Source organism: Rhamphochromis longiceps, linkage group LG23, assembly GCF_057381845.1.
Source record: "Rhamphochromis longiceps isolate RC_006_pf linkage group LG23, R_longiceps_female_GT1.1, whole genome shotgun sequence".
Classification (NCBI taxonomy): Eukaryota; Metazoa; Chordata; class Actinopteri; order Cichliformes; family Cichlidae; genus Rhamphochromis; species Rhamphochromis longiceps.
The window spans coordinates 22,818,975-22,838,823 of NC_140578.1; the positions used below are offsets into that span (position 1 = coordinate 22,818,975).

At 41.2% G+C, this 19,849-nt stretch overlaps 1 protein-coding gene and 1 long non-coding RNA gene across 4 annotated transcripts in view; one reads left to right on the plus strand and one right to left on the minus strand.

Annotated features, from left to right (window-relative positions):
* LOC146641949 (receptor tyrosine-protein kinase erbB-4-like) overlaps nt 1-19,849 on the plus strand; it is a 381,415-nt gene that overhangs the window by 292,322 nt on the left and 69,244 nt on the right. For all 3 annotated transcript variants that reach the window (XM_085399432.1, XM_085399434.1, XM_085399433.1), the window contains exons 16-17: nt 5,392-5,436; nt 11,531-11,663. In XM_085399432.1, coding sequence (XP_085255558.1) covers nt 5,392-5,436; nt 11,531-11,663 — 178 coding nt within the window. The remainder of the gene's footprint in view (nt 1-5,391; nt 5,437-11,530; nt 11,664-19,849) is intronic.
* LOC146641950 (uncharacterized) lies at nt 139-13,559 on the minus strand. Its single transcript, XR_014909737.1, has 4 exons — nt 13,429-13,559; nt 13,192-13,310; nt 339-550; nt 139-255 (listed from the first exon to the last, which is right to left on the minus strand). It is a non-coding gene; the product is annotated as an uncharacterized LOC146641950 (long non-coding RNA).

The window sequence follows — 19,849 nt, forward strand, 5'->3', positions numbered from 1 at the left end:
TAGTACATTACGCTGGTGTCACAAAACGGCTGGAGGCCGAGTACCAAAAATCAAACCCACGTGCAGATTACCCAAAGCGGAGGCTGAGGAAAGGTTTCAACAAAGGTTTATTAACTAGCACAAGAATGATGTTTACGATGGCACTTGGCTTTAGGCTTGACACATGGGACGTGAGGGTCTTGGCCAGGGGAAAGGGATAAAGCAAGGGGACAGGTCCAAGAAAGCAACGGCAGCTGGCTGGTGATTAGCTACGTACTGGAAGAGAGGAGAGCAGTGTTAAAGCGGTAGCCAATGAGGAGTTCTGGAGAGGATGGAAGCTATGAAAATCTTTGTCTTACTGTGCAGGTGGGAGATGGAAGCGTTGAAGGAGAGGTAGTGCGGTCTGGGTGGGTTTGGTGGTGTGTGTCAGCTGTAACTGAGCGGTGAAGATCCTGTGGTGGTGTAAGGGCAGGAGGGCAGGCAGGTGAGGCAAGGAGATGATTCTGAAAGCAGGCGGGTTAACCAGATTTCCAAGATGAGTGGTTCAGTGTGATGGAATTTCCAGGAGTAACTAGAACACAAGATTGCAAGGTAAGTAAAGCATTGAGAATCATAGACAAGACGCATGAGGCCTGGTTACCAACATAGGGTAGTTGACGAACTGGCGAGGAAGCAGTGTCAGCAAGCAGCTTAAATCTCCAACCTAATTGCCTCAATCAGCTTCAGGTGAGGGAGGCTGTAGGCCCTGCCCATGGGTGGATACCAGGGAGGTCCAGACCTTCAGCGGAATTTTCCAGCCACACCTAGACAGTGTTGCCAACTTAGCGACTTTGTCGCTATATTTAGCGAGTTTTCAGACCCCTTAGCGACTTTTTTTCTAAAAAAAGACCCCTTAGCGACTTTTTTTCTAAAAAAAAGACGTGAAAGCGCGTATTGCTTTTACTCTCAACAAGCAGCGGGTGCTGTAACGCAGTCAGTTCTTTTACTCTTTCACTCTTATGCTGTTTTGTGGATCACAAGGTTTAAAACTACTTATAAACACACACACACAAAGTAACTCCACCAGAGTGCCTATTTCGGGTCACTTTTGCCGGTCCAAGCCCGGGTAAAGGAGCAGGGTTGGAATAGTGACATTAAAAAAAACAATAATTGCTAAAAGAAATTTGATTTTTAGTTCTATATAAACTCTAGATGCAATTTAGGACGTTTTTTACTCACTTTATGTCTCTTCCACGATGTTATTTCTCTCTCCAACAACATAGGTTACAATTAGATTAGCATGACCAATTATGCAAATTAGGCAATGACGTCATTTAGCGACTTCTAGCGAGTTTTAGGACAGCCAATAGCAATTTTCCTTACTGAGGAGTTGGCAACACTGCACCCAGACCATGATAGCTAGTAGCCAAAACTAGTTGGAAATCGGCTTAGCCATGTATAGAGACAGGAAACAGGTTTATAAATGTCCCCATTAGCTAACCCATCAACCTCCAAAAACTGGGCAGATGTTTGTGTTGTATATAATTTTGCACAGAGCCAAATATATATATATTTTTTTTAGCCTTATTTGCTATTTGGCTTAGTTTATTGCTAAGCTAATGGTCTTAGCTTAGCAGTAAACTAAGCCAGTTAGCATTAAACTAAGCTAGTCCTTAGCTTTATTTTTTTCATAAAAATAATGAAAACGGTGTAAACCTTCCTATCATATTCTACCCAACAAATCCAAAAGTATTATTTCCCTAAAGGTTAACCTGTGCCCTAATGCTCTGAAGGATGTGATAACATCACTTTTTTTGCTAAGTTTAGCGCAACCACCAGCAGCCTTTTATCTGTCTGTTCATATTGATTGAATTTTATCACTGATTAACTTTTATATATCATATATTATAATATATTATTTATGTGCTGTTTTTGTTGTCTTGAAGTTGAGTACTGTCTGTGTGCTCTGAGACAACAGATGTACATTAGCAGCTAGGTATCACCAGTGCACTTAGTTTTAAATGTGTTCTGTTCCTTTTTAAACTATAAAATAACTAAATAAAATGTGGCAGATTTAAACACACAGTGAATTTATGTGAGTTTCTTAATGTTCTACAAAATGCCTGCCAATCAAAGTTATAAATAATAGTTTAGCCATCACGTCTCTCCCGACATACTTTAATACTGAGGCCAAAGCAGTATAAGTCTTCAAAAGAATGGCAGTTGTGGTTGTGGGGAAAATTTACCGTTCTTACCTGTTTATGTTTTCATCCTCTAAAGCTTGTTTTTTGAAGCCAGTATGGCTTTGGCTTTGAACTTGAGCCCAGGCCTTTTTAGATTTTCTGCTAGTGGGGAGACTATTATGGAAGAAGCCGAACAGTGGGGACTGGTAAGACAGACAGAAGATGATGAGTGAGGTGCTGAGGTGGAGCTTGTCGGTGGTCTCTGCAAACAAAGTTAGACTTCTGAATCCTAGCAACAGGGCTGGCGAGACGATGTGCAGTAGAAAGGAACTTAATGTTCATTCTCTAACATGGCAGGAGGTCATTTTATTTTACTGCAGCTAGCCTGTAAATGTTGATAGTATCAGTGCAGCTTTAAAGAGACATGGAAAGGAGAATTTTCGAAGTAGAGGGGATGACAAAGGATGGAAAAGGTACAAATTATTTACAGATACACAAGTTGAAGATCAAGAATATTATATTATATATATATTAATATTAATATTATCTTGTATAGAATCGGTACCTTGTTTAAGGACACGTTCACATGGCAGGTCACTCATTAGACGACTTTCCTGACAAAAAATAATCCCTGGCTTGTTGTGTCTGTTGTCAGAAAAGTCCTTTGTTCTCTGCTAATGCAGAAAGAAAACTGGTTGAAAACACACACACACACACACACACACACACACACACACACACACACACACACACACACACACACACACACACACACACACACCACAACACTGGATACAGACACTGATTACTTGCTAATTAGCTATTTGGTACACCATTTAATTGACAACCAAGTGACTTTTGAGGAGCCACAGTTGTCACCGATTTAATTCCAAAGTTAGCCTGCTCTCCTAATTTGCTAAGCAATTTGTTGTGTCATGTGTGCTCACACAGCCTTCGCGTGCACACACACCGAAGCATTCAAAACCTGTTCTCCTGTGTCTTTCTTGTTGTTCAAAAGTCCTCCACTCAAGGATCTGGAATTAATGAGCAGCTAAGAGTCTACTCTAATCACTTCCAGCTTACCTAGTGTTAACAACACTTCTTACTGATCGCTGTGCTTTCACCACCATCCTGCTTTGATTGTTCCGATAGGAAGAAACAAAGATAAACTTGTATTTCTTGTTCTTGGAGAAAAAGATAAATGTGATTCTTCGAAAGATAAAGAGTGATATCTCACAAGAAACACTACAGCATTCTTCTTTTCAGTCATCAAACATTTCACGGCAGGGCCAATTAACAATGAAATGATTGATAATTTAATAAATGTGATGGAAACATGTATTGTAGACATTGGAGAGACTAAATTCTTTCAGCAGAAACCTCACTGATGTTAAATGGACTGAAAAACAAGATGTGCAAAGAAAGAATAAAGCATAATTAAAAGCAGTAAAGTAGGCTTACCTGCAAATTGTATACAAGCTCAGAACGTTTAAGGTATAAGATGTAGCTGCCATGTTACATTGAGGCTACACTGAGACTTTGATAACATTGCTCACAGCTAGATGAGATATGCAGTACTTACTGATGGTTGTCATAGCGAAGCTGTGGACCAGGGTGTCTAACTCCAGGCCTCAAGGGCCGGTGTCCGGCAGGTTTTAGATCTCACCCTGGGTCAACACACCTGAATCAAATGATTAGTTCATTACCAGGCATCTGGAGAACTTCAAGCCATTTGAATCAGCTGTGTTGGATCAAGGCAACATCTAAAACCTACAGGACACTGGCCCTTGAGGCCTGGAGTTGGACACCCCTGCTTTAGACTATCTTAAAACCATAGATACCCCGAGTATCTATCCACTGTAGTCCACAAGATCATCTAGGAACTTAGCTGATCAGTAGGTAGTGATATTGTACATGAATGTTAGGTCTGCAGCAGAAGTTACCATCACCCTTGTGAAAAGTACATTTTTGTAACAATAAAAACGCAGCATTAACCCTGAACTAAGCCCTCAAATACTCTACGTTGTAGTGTAGGCATCAGGTTTTCCTAAGGCAGGAAGAATCTTCAAGGAAATGTATAATGAGGTCAATGCGTTCGAAAGGCTCCACCATGGGTTGACCCATACAGGCCTCGCCCAAAATACAGATAGCTTACCCAATAAAATGGTTAACTCCAAAAAGCTTGTCGCACATACGTATACAGTCACATTGCTCTTTTACCTCTGTTTTTCTCTCTCCACCAATCCTTGAAGGAAACACATGCTGCTATCTATCAATTTGATCAATTCTAATGCTTTACTTTGTTTTTTAGGGAGTAGGAAGTCTTGTCCATCTGCCACGTGTCTCTGGGCAGGTAGCGTGCGGTGGGTTTTGAAAGCTGCTTTTGTAAATGTAAATTTTTGTAAATACAGAGAGCGGAAAAACCCCAAAGAGCTGAGGAGATTTGCATATTTAGGTGATTATTATCTGTGTATTCATCACTTGGGCGGCTCCTTTTTCCTCACTGACAAGCTGTCATTATGCTCAGCCGTTTATCAAGCAGACATGCAAACAGTATAACACCACTGCAATAAAACTGTATGCCATAAAAGGCTTTAGATTCTTTTAAGAAATATCCCTGCAGCTTCCATATTTAAGGTAAATGCCACTTTATAAAGCTGTGTGAGGAATGAGGGTGGCTGTTAATACCACTAGAAGGCCCGACAGTAAATCCTGTCATACCAGAATATGTGAATCTTGACCTCCATTCTCTAAAACTTTAGATCACAAGTTCACACCCAACATTTCTCAACCTCATTACTGTTTTTTGTCGCTAAAATGAGGAAATGCTCAGTGGAGTCAGAAATGGCCTTATTGTGCTCTTTTTTAAATTGCCGTTATTAATCTTTTATAACTATTGAAAGTTTTCTTTTTAGATTGATATTTGTCTCTTTCCCATTGATTTCCCCATAGGTTTGAAACAGCACTTTGGTTTGAACTAAATGATGTATGTTGGGATGTTTGTTGGGTTTTTTGTCTCAGCCCAGAAATCCATTGAAATAGCACGTGAACCAAATGAGAACAAACAAGCCTTCCAGCTCACACACCTCTTCGTGTCATATTGACAAGCGGTCAGCCATGCTCGGGATTCAATATTTCACAGGTCCCTGCCCAGTGACAGCTGATTGACGTGGAAGAAAAGCAACATGAGGTTTACTCATAACCTGTCCCCGATTTAATGGATGATCTCTCTGGTTTCTCTGCCCTGCAGGTGCGTCGGGCCAAGACTCCAAGATTGTGTTGGGATGATGGACAGGTAAGGCATCTCAGGATACATTTGTGATGTGGGACTGGGAGACCACCATCAGATCCTGCTAAAACTCATTAAAGTTTCTGTTAAATCCCGTACCTTATGATGCTCATTAACAACAGTGTAGTCCATCTGACAGGTAACATGGGAATCTTATGTTGTTGTCTAAGCTTGTGCTAAGCCTTCGTCTGGTCCAATTATGTTACTTTGACTGTGTCTGATATGTGTAGATGGAACCAGCAAGGGGGAAAAAAAGAAAACAAAAATCCTCTGAAAACCTTAACAGATGTGGGATAGAGTGTATGGAGGACCAAAAGTGCCAAAAGATATTTACAAAATGTTTCTTTTATTTGATTATAAATGATGATTTTGGTCCTTTGTATGTTGTAAATTTTTGCTTGAAAAACTGATATTAGCAACATTTTTATATTTATATTTTATATTTATATTGTCCTTCTTATTTAAAATTTAATTTTACATTTTTAGTTAACTTTTTAATTTTAATTTCGTTATTATATTTATTTTTCAGTGATGGCAAAAGCAGTACTTGGGTGGCCAAAAGAAAAATATACATTAAGAAACTGCCATTAAAAGCACCAGTCTTTATATTAAGTATATTTATACGTTTTTGGTCACGTTTTTATTTTTATTTTCTTCTTTTTACATTCTTTTGAGCATTCTAAATAAGACCGTCTGTCATTGGAAGTGTTCTGTGGTATCAGTTTTTTATCCTTTAGAGAGACGGCATCCTGCGGTGAGATGATTGCTAATTTCTAATCAGGCTGAAAGCCCCCTCCTCGTTTGGTAATGAAGCAGAAATGCACAAAAAAATTTCAAATTAATAACGGGGAAATAATACACATAAGCAAATGAAAACAGAATTGAGTATTCTTCTAATACTTTATCAAATAATTTGTTTATACGTTTATTTAATAATGTCATGGTGCATTTAATGGCTTAATTTATTTATTTATTTTTATATATCTGTTTACTTGGACTTGTCATAGTGACACATCAGTTTTAGGCCTTTTAACACATTGGAGAGGGTATAAAGGAATTGTGAATCTTTTAAATGAATCTTTTCATTGATAATTAAAAGATGCAAAACTGATAACACTTTAATAACTAACTGATGATGGGAAGCCACTTCTGTAAAGTAGCTGTGTAAAGTATGAAGATGGAAAGCTGTGGGAAAGAGTAAAGAAAAAATGAACTTGTCAGCACGTTTTAGCTCCATTTTGATTATTATGTTGACAGACCACCACCAGAGACTCCTGACATAATAGCTAGTTCTGTAATTACAATCACTGATCAGCTACGTTAGTGTTTTTTCATATCTAAGAACATTCAGGTTAAATTGGGTAAAAGACGCTACCTTTTTTTGATCCACAGCACGGTGAATCATTTAAACACTCAGAATTAGAATGGCAGATGGTAAATATAGTGTACCAAGTAGTGATTTCATTACGTGCAGGGTCATAATCAGGGTTTAGAAAATAGTGAGGCTTTTTTTCACTTAATCTATCACATTTTAGGGGTAAAACGTTTGCCCCACTGACCAGTAGCCTAAACTTCTAAATAAACTAGATCAAAGCATTACAACACAGTCAAATTTTGAAATCTTAAAAAAAAAAACAGCTTTCCTTTTCTGGTATGTGGAAATATGGAATCATCCCTTCATTTGAAATGTTAAAAAAAAGCATTTGGGAAAAAAAGTTACTACACAACAGCAGAAACCATTCGTCATGAGTCACACTTCGACCTAACACCTCTAAAAGCAACCCAGTCAGAGGCACAGTAGGGCCTTTTCAGAGTCTTTTCAAAGTAAAAGCCATCTAGAGCAGCGATCACCAACCCCGGGCCTTGGACCGGTACCGGTCCGTGAGTCGTTTGGTACCGGGCCGCGAGAGTAGAGGCTCAAGTGTGAAATGTATGCTTTTCGGGGTTTTTATCGGTTTTCAGCGTTATTTTGTTATTGTTTTTATCGTTAACTCGGTTTTCCTGGGTCTTTTCACGTGTGTTATGAATAAATCTTCTTTTTTTTGGTACCAGTACTAGTTTTATTTTGTTGTAATTATCCGCGACACCTTAAAGGCCGGTCCGTGAAAATATTGTCGGGCATAAACCGGTCCGTGGCGCAAAAACGGTTGGGGACCGCTGATCTAGAGCGTCACATTACCCCAGTTTTACTCTTTTTTTCACTGACTTCCTGTCTATTTAAGAATGGATTTTAAAATTCCGTTGCTTGTTTTTAAGTCTTTGAATGGGCCCCCCTCCCCTTATTTATCTGAGCTTTTAAGTATCCAGACTCCTGCTACGGCACTAAGGTCCTCTACTGTTCTTATAATACTTGTAGGCCCTACACTGTGGACCCGCTACCCCTGAACACCAGATCTGATAATAATTTAGGGGCCTTCATGTTGTTACCCAAAGCTCGCCTGTTTTCCCTGGCTTTTAGAGAATTTAGTGCTTTCGGTTTAGTTGTTTTAAATGTGCTATGCAAATAAAGTACAAGTTGAAGGTGCCAATTTTTACCATCCTACAGAGGTCCAGACATCAATTAACTCATAGCTGGTTATGCCCAATGTTGTGTGTTACTTTTGTTGGCTAATCCTCTCCCAGATTTTTGTGCTAAAAGGAAACACATAGGTGCATTTGCCAAACTGTTGAACTTTTTTATAAAACCAGGATCTGATATTGAAATGGGACTTGGCTGCTATTATATCTTGGCTTAGTAAAGTACAAAAACAAATTAAAAAGATCACACTTTTAAAATACAGAATTTTATTATTATTATTAAGATACAAGACTAAATGTTCAAAAGGCTGAAAGAGCAGGTGGCAGCAAGAAATCCCCAAAATACATAAAAGCAGCTGCGTTACCAGCTACGGCACAGAGAACCGTATTACTATTATTAACAAAAGGGCAAAACAACAGCAAGCAAGTAGGGTTAAGAACATGTGGTAAACCTAAACAGCCCGAGGACGACAACAGTTCTATTAAAACACCCATAAAAGACAATTAGAGCAAATTCTAAAGAGAGACGGAGTCATTAGAATTTAACCAAACCAGTATACCAATAAAAACAGAAGCCACGAGGTCCTCTTAAACCCAGAAAATTAGACCTTTTTACTTTCCTCTGGGAGTCTTTTGCTGAGTCTCCGGGTTCTTCTTCTGCTCTTACAGCAGCGTTATTCCCCTGTCTCATCTGATGACCCTGTGTCACTTGTCTTGCTATAAAACCTATCCTCCTAATTAAAGTAGTCCTTTCCCTTGTTTAGCGCTGTCTCACTCTGTAATTTGTGTCACTGCCAGTTTCTCATCTTCTTTTGTTTGTTCTTTTTTCTCCCCCCTCCTGCCTTCTCCTTATTTCTCACCTCCTATCTACAGCTCCCCCCACCCCTTACACTTCCTTTATTTGTTGTTTCTCCTTGTCTGTCTTCCCCTCTCGACCTAATCATTTCAAACTGCCGCATTACTATTCACCACATGGCCGTATATCTCATTATGTCGAAGCCCACAGCCTCTTTGTAAATTTCAAGCTCCCCCTTCTTTAAGTCCATCACAATCGATATGGCAAATGCTGCGGCACCTTCCTCTACCAGAGCACCGTGGTACACAAGTCTTCCATTAGCCGCTAATGGCTTCCACAACTAATAGAGTTTTCAACTTCAGGTATCAGGTGGGAGCAGGTGTTATTTTATGCTATGCGGTTGTGTTGATTCTGCCATCGGCAAGAAGGGGAAAATGGAATACAGATTGGAAAGAAAGAAAAGAAGAATGAGGGTAACAAAAGAAAAGAGTGTTATTAAGAAAAGAATTGAGTAGTAGCGTAACACTAGACACAAGTGAAAGGGGTATGTAAATGGCAAATGCATTAGTGCCATCATTAGTGAAGAGAAATAGCTTTTAACTTCCAACCTTTAGGCTTGCCTTAAGCAAGATTCACCTCAGAAGATGGAGAAGCAATTTGCGAAGGGTAGGTACTGTTAATTTCTCATTTGTTCGAAATTTGAAAGTCAGTGAAAACTAATTCGTATGAGTTGCTGGGCTTGGATTAACTATAAGGAAATCCAGCGCGGTGTAGCAGAAGCTGTGGCTCCTTTAATAAAGCAAGTAAAAGGATCACATAGCCTCAAAGGCTTTTATCTTCTGACCTGTGAAAATGGAAGTACCCTTCAATTAGAAATTGCTCTGTGCTCTATAGGGTGGGACTGTTTGGTGAAATGGGTTAGGGAAGGTAGTAAAAATAGCTGTGTGTGTCCGAGGTTGTTTATTATTGCATGTCGCTGCAACAACATGAGGGAAGGTGTGAGCAACTTGAGAAAGACTGGCCACAGTCACATTAAGGATTGTGGGTGGTTGCTGGTGGGAGATTGGACTGTTTGAAGAGTAAGGCATGAGTCGGGGAGGTGATCTAAGAAGTCATGAGCCATGCAGCAAGGGCAGAAAAAAGGAAAATACTTGCAAGAAGAGTTAAACCAACCCGGTTTTCATTCCAGGGGCGTCAAATACTGTCTCACTGTCGAAGCTGCTGGTGTCTCAGAGATAGGTGCAAAGTGTCCTTTGGCATCTGTGCGAAGACAGCCCTGGTCTCGCAAATCATCTCATATGGACCCATTGATGTCATTTAAATCCGCAGTGTTATTGTTATGTATGTTATTGTTTTTCACCTAAACCCAACCCAATTATCTTAATAGGTTTGGTGCATAAACCAAATAAATTTTAGTGTGCAAATCAAACCAACAGCTTTTGGTCCAATAACCTAATCAAGTAGTTCTTGGTGCATAAACCCAACAAAGTACTTTTAGAAGCTCAAAGCATGACAAGTAGTTTTTGATCCCTAAACCTAGCCAAGTAGATTTTGGTATCAAAACCTAATCAAGCAGTTCTTGGTGCATAAACTCAACTAAGTAGTTTTAGCAGTGTAAAGTCCGCCAAGTAGTTTTTGGTGTCTAAACCTAGCTAGGTAGATTTTGGTGTGTAAAAACAACAAAGTAGTTTAAAGAACACAAAGCCAGACAAATCTTTAGTGGGTAAACCAAAACAAGTAGTTTTCAGTCCAAAGACCTAATCAAGTAGTTCTGGGTGCATAAACCCAACTAAGTAGTTGTAGAAGCATTAAGCCTGAGAAGTAGTTTTTAATGCCCAATCCTAGACAAGTAGATTTTGGCGCATAAACCGAACAAAGTAGTTTTAGACGCATTAGACGTAGACACATAGGAGTGTAAAGCCGGCCAAGTAGTTTTTGGTATCTAAACCTCATCTTAGCTTTTTTTCCCCCTACATCTAATAATTTAGACTTTACTGAATAGTTTTTGGTACATAAATCTAACTTAGCAGGGAGAAAAAGTGAAGAAAACAATGCACAGCTTCTGTCTGATAAATGTGCGATTTTCTGTCCTACTGTTTCGGACTTCTGTTTCCCCTCACCCAGACCGATCATGGCATCCCGTCACATTTGCCTTGTTCTGTCATAGGTGTCTTCACCAAGCACCTCAGGCACATTTCCTTTACCTTAGAATACAAAACAGCTTAAGATGACTGTTGTTGAAAACTGGAGCATCAGTAAAATTCAATATTTAAAACAAGACTACTATGTTATCATCCAGTGTTGCTGTGTGCAGTTAAAGGGACACTTTGTCTATGAAACATCAGCGGCTTCAGTATTAGATGCCCGGTGATGAGTGTGTGTCAGCCTTACATTAGAAGCATTTTGACCGATTAAAAATCGACAGTTTAACTGTGCGAAACACGGCACAAACAAGCTATTTAATTGCTGCTAGCAGATGCTGAAAAAGGCTCTTAGCAGAACATTGTTTGTTTTCCACATGGCTCCACTGACATCAAACGATCTCTTAGCCCAACAGAAATGGGCCGCTCCACTAATAAACTTTTATGGCGATCTTGAAGCGAGCATCGCATTTTTCCGGCAGAAGACTCAATTTGACCTTCAGGGGTTAAATCTAAAGGGTGTTGGAGCAGATTGGATAATTTGTCAGCACTGGCTGAGGTTTGCACTTTATTGCAGTGTGCTCGTTAGTTTCTTAATGTTTCAGCAGTGTTCATGTTTTTTTTCTCTCTTCCCCTGTCTCTACAGGACACCCCTGATAGCAGCTGGAGTCATCGGCGGCCTATTCATCATCGTCATTCTGGCGCTCAGCGTGGCCGTTTATGTTCGCCGCAAAAGCATCAAAAAGAAGAGGGCCTTGCGGCGTTTCCTGGAGACAGAGGTGAGAGAGTAGAGGGTAGAGCAAACATATTGGGAGGTTTCTCCTCACCTGTGTTTTCTGAATGCTTTCAGCTGAATTAAGTTTCCTTAAAAGGTTTCATTGCACTAAACCTTTAAGGAAACCTTGAAATATTAAACCTTGGCTAAGGTACTTAGCCAAAGCAGCCAGCGCAAAGGAAGGTTGGAAAATTATGCATGGTCACCGCTGCCCATCGATCTGGCCTTGAAGAAGGTTCATTTCTGGGAAGCGTTAGAGAGCGGAGCGGACTTCATTATCAAAGGTGAAAGTCAAAGATCGGGAAGGGTGCAGGGTTTATATAAGCATCCATGCTTTGGTCCATGCCTTTTATGGTGCTACAGGACTCTCTCACACTGTTTCCTCCAGCAGTCATATCATCACTGCAGGTCCGCCGAGTTGGCCGTGCCCGTAGGTGGGGTAGGCTGCTTGTCATTCTGGATTAGGATAATTTACAGGTAGAGGCAGCAGTGTTATAGACAGCTGCCAGGCAGGAGATGGAATTAGAGGAGGGCAGCCATGGGCAGTTTCTGCCTCATCCCAGCCATGCACATCCATCTTAATCAAGCAGGCCCTGCTCAGACAGCCGCTTGACCCGGAGGGAAGTCTTCACTCCGTGCAGATTCGCTAATGTAGTGTCACGGAGCAGGAGGGGGTGGCTGAGAAGGATTCAGGTTGGGGGATGGGGATCCGCTTGACCCTTTTTTCTTTGTTTTTTTTGCATTTCTCTGTTCAATGTTCATTCAGTGCTGCAGCAGGAAAGCCTGAAATAAGGCCAGCATAACCTTTTTCCCCCTCCCCTTCATTCCCTGAGGGGACGTGTAAAAGTAATTAGACATAAAATCTTAAACGCCTCTGGCCCAGGGGCTACACAGATTAAGAGCAGGTCACAGGTTCCGCCCACATGCTCACATATTAGCAGCCGTGGAGTGTCCTGAGCTGGACGTTTAACCTCAGTCTTTTGGCGGTTACCGCGTACGAGAGCATCAGCCGAACGGCGAAAGGACAAAAGCAGTGGATCGATGCCATTACCTGACAGTTGTGATCGGTGCCTGAATATGTAATTCCCCTACTGTAATTTAAAATAATAGAAAGATTAAAATTTCAGTCCAGATTCCTGTTATTTATTGCTGGTTCTAGAAGGGATTAGGTTCTCCATTTGATTTTCGTTTTCCCTTAAATGTATCATCTCATTGTGCATGCACGCACTACTCTCTCCATCTGAATGCTTTCCCGCGCTCTCGCCCTCCCGGCATCCTTTAAAAAAAAAAAGACCATGCGCTTTTGCAGTTTATATCACGCTTTTTTTTTTTTTTTTTGGCTGATGAAACTACGTGATAGGCTTTGGACGGCCGAGTGCAGATTCTCTATTCAAACGAATAATGGAGCTGACTCTGTGTCTGTGAATGGAGATCAAGCTTGTCTGGATGAGGGATTTGGGGGACGGCGCCGGGCTCTGGGACTCCCCCTCTCTCTCCTTATCTGCCATAGCTTTTTTAAACAGAGTGCTCACCTCCTGCGTCAGACGGGAGGGAAAGATGCCTCCAGTGCATGCTGTCAGAACGTGATCTGAGCGCCCGACTCCGCATTTCCATATCAAGGACACGTGTGAAGGCTGTTGCACTGTGTTGACTTGCAAAAAAAAAAGGAAAGAAACACTCACACTCACTCTGCCATTTCACTGTTCTCCCTTTCTTTCAGTATTTTCTCTGTTTTACTATTCACCGTCTGTCTCTCGTCGTGTCCTCACCTTCTCGTTTTTTCCCCCATTTTTGATCTCTGCTTATCTGTCTCCCTCCCTCGTGAACAGACGCTTTATTCCTCTGTCATCTTAACTTCCTGTTTTTGTTTTGGTTTTGGTTTTTCCTCCTTCTGTCTCGCTCTCCCTCACCTCTCTCTTCACCCCCTCACATACTGTGGAGCCTTTTTGATGAAGCCCCTGAAAACAGATTGCTTTCACACAGGGGACAGGCGGCACAAACAGCAGCAGTCCCCTCACTGCTACAGCGTGACCCCAGGGTTTTGACCTTTGAACCCAGCTCAATGAAGTAGGACTAATGCCTTTGAATCCTCCGATGCCCCGCCCCTCGATCCCCCTCATCTCCCCCCTCCCCCCAAGGTCCTTCTTCTAGCTCCTTTGTACAGGCGTGAGTGTTTCAGCACCACGGGTGAGGACAGCTCCCCTGCTGCTCATACGCTCTCTTACATGAAGGGTTTCAGCATGGACAGCTCCTGTTGTTCACCCCAAGGCAGGCTGACTGAGCAGAGGCATGGGGAATCATCAGAAATGCATGCAACTGAAGTTTATGTTAAATTTAAGCCAAGATCTGAGAAATTCAAACCAAATATGACACCTAATATGTCACAGCAAATGTTAAACAAAGAGAATATACATGACACGCATTGTGGAACGTATGAAAGTTAACCCTCTGAGGCTTGAACCGTGAAACCTTGTGGCGAATAAAAAAAGAGATTAAATATCACATTGCGTAAATCAGGTTTAATTTGGAGCTTCATTTTTGCTACAGATGACATTTTTGTTCAGTTTTATTGCTTACTACACTGATGATGTAGCAGTCTCAAAAATTCAAAAAACCCCATGTATTAAATATGATATACTTGGCATTAAAGGATTAAGGTACAAATTTGTGTTTTATATTACATCCAGCCTCTCGGTTTTCTCATACATAAGGATACATAGCATAAAATTACATAAACCTCTTTAGAAAGGGCTAATAACCTGGGATATACTCCAAATACTCCGAAGCCCAAAATCATCCAATGAGAGGCACTTCTGCAAACCGAAGCGCCTTGTTTTTTGGGGTTTTCTTTTTTCGAGAGGTCAGAGAAGAATGTCTGGGCTGGTTTGAGCTGACAGAGAGGTTACGGTAACTTGGATAAACCATTCTTTACAGCAGTGGTGAGCAGGAAAGCATCTCAGAAATGCCCAGCATGTCAAAGCTTGAGGCAGACGAGGCAGAAGACACAGCTGAGTTCCACTCCTGTCAGCCAGCAAGAGTAATCGGAGGCAGTAGCGGGCACCAGGCTCAAAAGAGCTGGACAGTTGAAGACTGGAAATAAAAAAAAACCAACATAGCCTGGCAGAAATCCCAGCTCTGCAGAGGTCTCGTTTTTTCTTTCTTTTGCTGATTAGCTGGATCAGGTGTCAGGTGTGTTGTGCTAATCAAGAAATAATCAGGTGTGGGTTCTGAGGACCAGGACTGTTTGTTTCTGTGATTTGATTTCTTTCCTCAGTGGACTTTTTATAGGCATGCACTGCGCTTCTGTAACGAGAGTCGTAATCAAAAAATAAATGGACTCATTAAAGAAACAAATACTCAACTGAAGGCATCGGTCCATTTAGATATCTATGTATCTACATTTTTGTTGTTTCTTTATATTACTGTGTCTAAATTGTTATGGTCACTTTTATTCTTCAGCACAGTCTGAACTCTCTTAGGCAGCTTTCTTTAAGTCGTATTCAGGAATAGTTCTCCAGGCTTCTTGAAGGACATTCAAAGCTCTTCTTTGGATGTTTCTGCCTTTTGTTCTGTTCTCTGTCAACATGATCTCACACTGCTTCAGTAATGTTGAGGTCCGGACTCTGGGAAGGCTGATCCATGACTGATAGTGCTCCACTGTGTGTTTTTCTATGCAGGTATGATTTTACTGCATTGGCATTTTGGTTGGGGAGCATTGTCATGCTGAAAAATGAAGCTGTTGTTAATCAGATGTGTTCCAGATATTTTTGCATTGTGGATCAAAATCTGATGGCACTTTTCTGTGTTCATAATTCATCAATTTTTGCAAGATCTCCAACACCAATCTGGATTCATCACTCGTTTAGACCTATTGTTACTGATTTTCAGTCCAGTTTTTGTGTAATTTTCATCCCTCAGCTTTTTATCCCTGTTTCCTTTCCTTAAGCATTTTTGACAGCACCCTTCCACAAAGACCATTTCTGATGACACTTCAGTGTTCAGTAGATGATCAGCTGAAGGTCCGGATGCATCTCTTATCTCCTGTATCAGGTCTTTGCTGGATTATTTCCTGTTTCTTAAGGATGTGCTTCAGATCATTCTTTTAGGCCTGACACTTCTTCTTTTGTCCTCCACTTTTCCTCAAATTTTTTAAGGACACACTCCACACCATGCTGAGAAATGCCAAATGTTTGGCAATAGCTCTTTGCGAATTACTTTGTTTTGTGACAGCCTGCTAGTAACAAAGTGCCTAAAGATACAATTTAAAATTGATTCTTTGTTAAGTTAACTGTATGTCTAGACAAAAACACTGGTTCATCCCTTGAATTAGGAGCCTTTACTGTGCTTGACTGATTCATATGTCAGTGCTAAATGGTTTAACAAACAAAAACGTTCAGGCACAAGGACTGGACTGAAAATGAGTGAAAAAGGAACCAATGTCCAAATAAATATTGTACTGTAAAATATCAAAGAAGAGCAGAAACGTTTGGAGTAACAGACAGTATAATACATACCGTATAATCAATGCTAACAACAACAGGGAAGTTAAGTAGGAAAGTAAATAACACAGGCAATTAATTTACAAGTAAATGTAAAAAAAAGAAAAACATTATTGATTTAATTATTTCATAATCAATCCCTATATTTAGTTATAATATTATCTTTGGTTTATTTAAAGTCATATTTATTAATTCATCAATTTTGGCACATTAGGTCCTCCATATTTTCCAAACTTAGCCTAAAGTAAAGAACTTTTTTCTTTTTAAATGATAACTGTGAAAGTTACTGAGTCTTTTTCAAGTGACAGGAGAGATGAGTAAGAAAAAGTCTGTTTCAGTCCATACAGCAGTGGAGGAATTAGTTACTGCTCGCCTTTCTCCAATATAGCACTCTTGTTTAAGCACTCTCGCCAGATTTGAATAACAAAGTCAATATAGCAAATTAAAAAAAACAAGGGTTGACCCAATGTACTTTCTGGCTGAGGCAAACTTATTAACATTCAAAGCCGCTAACCCCCCCCCCCCCCCCCCCCCCCCCACCACCACCACCACCACCCCCACCACACACACAAACACACACACACACACACACACACACACACACACAACCCGCATTCGAATGAAGAGCAGACGATGCTGGTTGTTTAATAAAACAATGTTAGGTGCAAAGAAAATTCCTTTTTTGTGACCTTGTATGTCTCAGTCCATGTGTTTGAGTCTAATAGTTAGATGGCTATCACATTTTTACATTTGTAATTGTGAGGTTATTGTTATACAACATGTTTGTCTGGTATAAATTCCAGTGACCCAGTTTTAACCCCTATTAAATCACTGGTGCTTTCGTAAGTCCGACATCAGTCACTAAGAATCAAAATAAGCCAACAAAGTTCACCTGAAAATTGACCAGGCAGCAACACAGGCCCCGAGACCACCTACTGCGACTGCTCTGGGGCAAACGCTTGTGGCACGACAAAGTTGTTTCACCTCAATATGTTTCAATTACAGCCAACACAACAAATGTAGCTCTTTGAATGGGTAATGCGAACATTAAAGCATGTACCCGAGGGTTTGCAGAGCAAGTTCATGTTTGAAGACACTGTTTACTTATTCAATACACAATAATTCTGTGAATGTATTCTAGCTCGAGGCTTGAACATACTGCTTATTTGTCCAATGAAGCATCCCAATCCTCTCCACCGCGCCACCAGTGAAGCTCATTTGGCAAAGGCACGGTGCATTATTAGCTGGTAAATAAAGTGGCGTGGTGAGTGTGTGCGAGAGTGAGAACGAGCTCAAGAGAGCTTCGTCGGCTACGGGTCTGTGTCTTATTTAATAGACCTCTCCTCTCCCTCTCCTCTCCAGTCCAGTCCAGCCTCATCCTAATGAAACAATAACAACTACAGCCTGTCACCATCTGCTCTTATTACTGCTCCATCACCACCTCCCTGTGCCTCATCTCTGCTCTCTCTTTCCAAATCGCTCCATTTCTCTCCACCCACAGCGGCAATTGTTTTTTTTTTTTGTTATTCTAGCAATGTATGCACACACACCGAAATGCAAAAAATGCTCTTTGCACAAATACCATGCTGATATGATGGATGTGACCAAAGCTTGCCCTTTCTGTTGAGGTAAATACATCCAGTCAGCAACCAGTCATTGCTAGAAAATTTCATATTTCATTTAAAGCCTCAGAGGCACACTGTATAGACGCAGTGATATACCCACTGTTTGTAAAGCCTGTCTTGGCTGTTTGGAGTCGGAGGTGAGCATAAGAGAAAAGACAGCTAAGTTATCAGGTAGAACTTGGAAGATTTATTAACAAGATGCAGGCATAGACTCTATGGGTGACCTTCAGAGACAGGTACCTGCTAATCAGGGTGAAGGAACATGCTAGAATATCACTCACCAAAACTAAAGAAATTACCTGTCTTTGACAGTCTGTTAGTGTAATCACCACAGAGTTAGCCATATTAATCATCAAAACAACTGCACTAAAATGGTCCTTAACAAAGCACAGGGATGTTAGAAATAAATTATGACATCTGATTATTGAACTCAGAACTTTTTATGCGCAGAAGGCAGTAAACATGCTTATTCTGCTGTAAACTTGGGCATTTTACCATGGGACTCGACAGTTGTTGATTCCCGTTTTTGGTGCCAGCCCCCAAAGTGGCCATGTGAGGAAGTGCAGCTTGGGCTCAGCACTGTATTCCCATGAGTTCTCCCAGCTAAAATGACACAGTACATATCAATGTAACCACGTGTGCATCAGCTGTTTTATTAGCTACATAAATGTACTTGGCAGACTCCCTTTTGCCTTGAGAACTACTTTCATTCTTCATGGCACAGATTCAGCAAGTATGCCCAAACAGTTGCATTAAATGTGTGCATAGTTCACAGTTAACTGTCAGGTAAGATGTCAAATGCTTCTATCAGCATTTGAAGCGATTTGAAAAACGTCATCAAGGCAGCACTTTAAATGGCGGGGTTACTGCAACATACATTGCAAAGAAAAATAAGAAAATTGATGTTTGGAGTTTAAAAAAAAAATAGGTCCATTTTCTTGACCTTGGAAAGAAAATTCAGTTTCTCTCCATGTTAGATTTATGATCCAAACCTTTTAAAACATCTCACATGTGCCCCAATGTGATACAGCTGTGGCCGTTTGTTTCCGCACTTCATCTTAACGCTTGTACAAAAACGCGATTTTGGTGCTCTACAGACCGAACGAGGTTTCAAACAGCACGTTACCGTCACTCGATCCACTCAGTCATCCTCTCATCGCTCCTTCCTTTCCCTCTTTCATCTCACTCACTTCCCCCCGTCTTATGAAATTTGTCATTTCCCTTCCCCTGCTCTAACTCACTACCTGCAGTGACATCTCAGCGGGCTTTACACTGCGCCTTCAGGACCGGCTATAACGATAGCCATTAAACGACGTGTCATTGCCGAGCTGCGGGCAATGTCATCTATTCTGCAGACCGGACCGGCGCTGCGATTGCCAGTCCTATTGTGCTGATGGTTTTATATCACATTGAGTAAGTGCTTGTATGGCTGACCGACTGATATATGGTCTCATTATATTGTTTGATGGTCGTGGCCAAGCCGGGTGATTATGCCGCTGATAAACCGCAGCGAATGAGGGACCCGATATGCTCATTAAGACACGTATTGATCAGGTGCATTGACTTTGTGTGTGTGTGTGCTTGATCTGAGATGTGTACTATAGGCTGCCTGGATGAAAATGTGTGTGTGGCTTTCTCTCTTGCCTCTGGCTCAGATCTTTTCACGGCTCGGTTACAGGTGCCAGCTCCTGCTTTTTTCATACTTAGTCGCCGAGGCTTTGTTTAGCGGCTAGCGGTGAAGGCGGGTGGCCAGGCCAGCTGCTGGGATGCTGCTCAGTGTCAGCTGTTACTGGCAGGGAGGCGGCGTGCGGAGGAGGCTTGTCATAACCTTGAATTGGAATTGTTTTGTATGTGCACAGCTGGTGAGCTGCTGCTCTTTGTCGACTGTGATAGCAGCTGACACCAGACTGTGATTTGCCTAGTGGTGGGCACGCTGCTGTCCACTCTGGCAACTGCCAGTTCTGACAGAACTCCACATTCACACCCCCGAATTATTTGTCTTTCATAAATGTGTGTGTGTGTTGCAGAATCATAACTATCAGGGCCGTACAGTCTCAGTTTTTTGG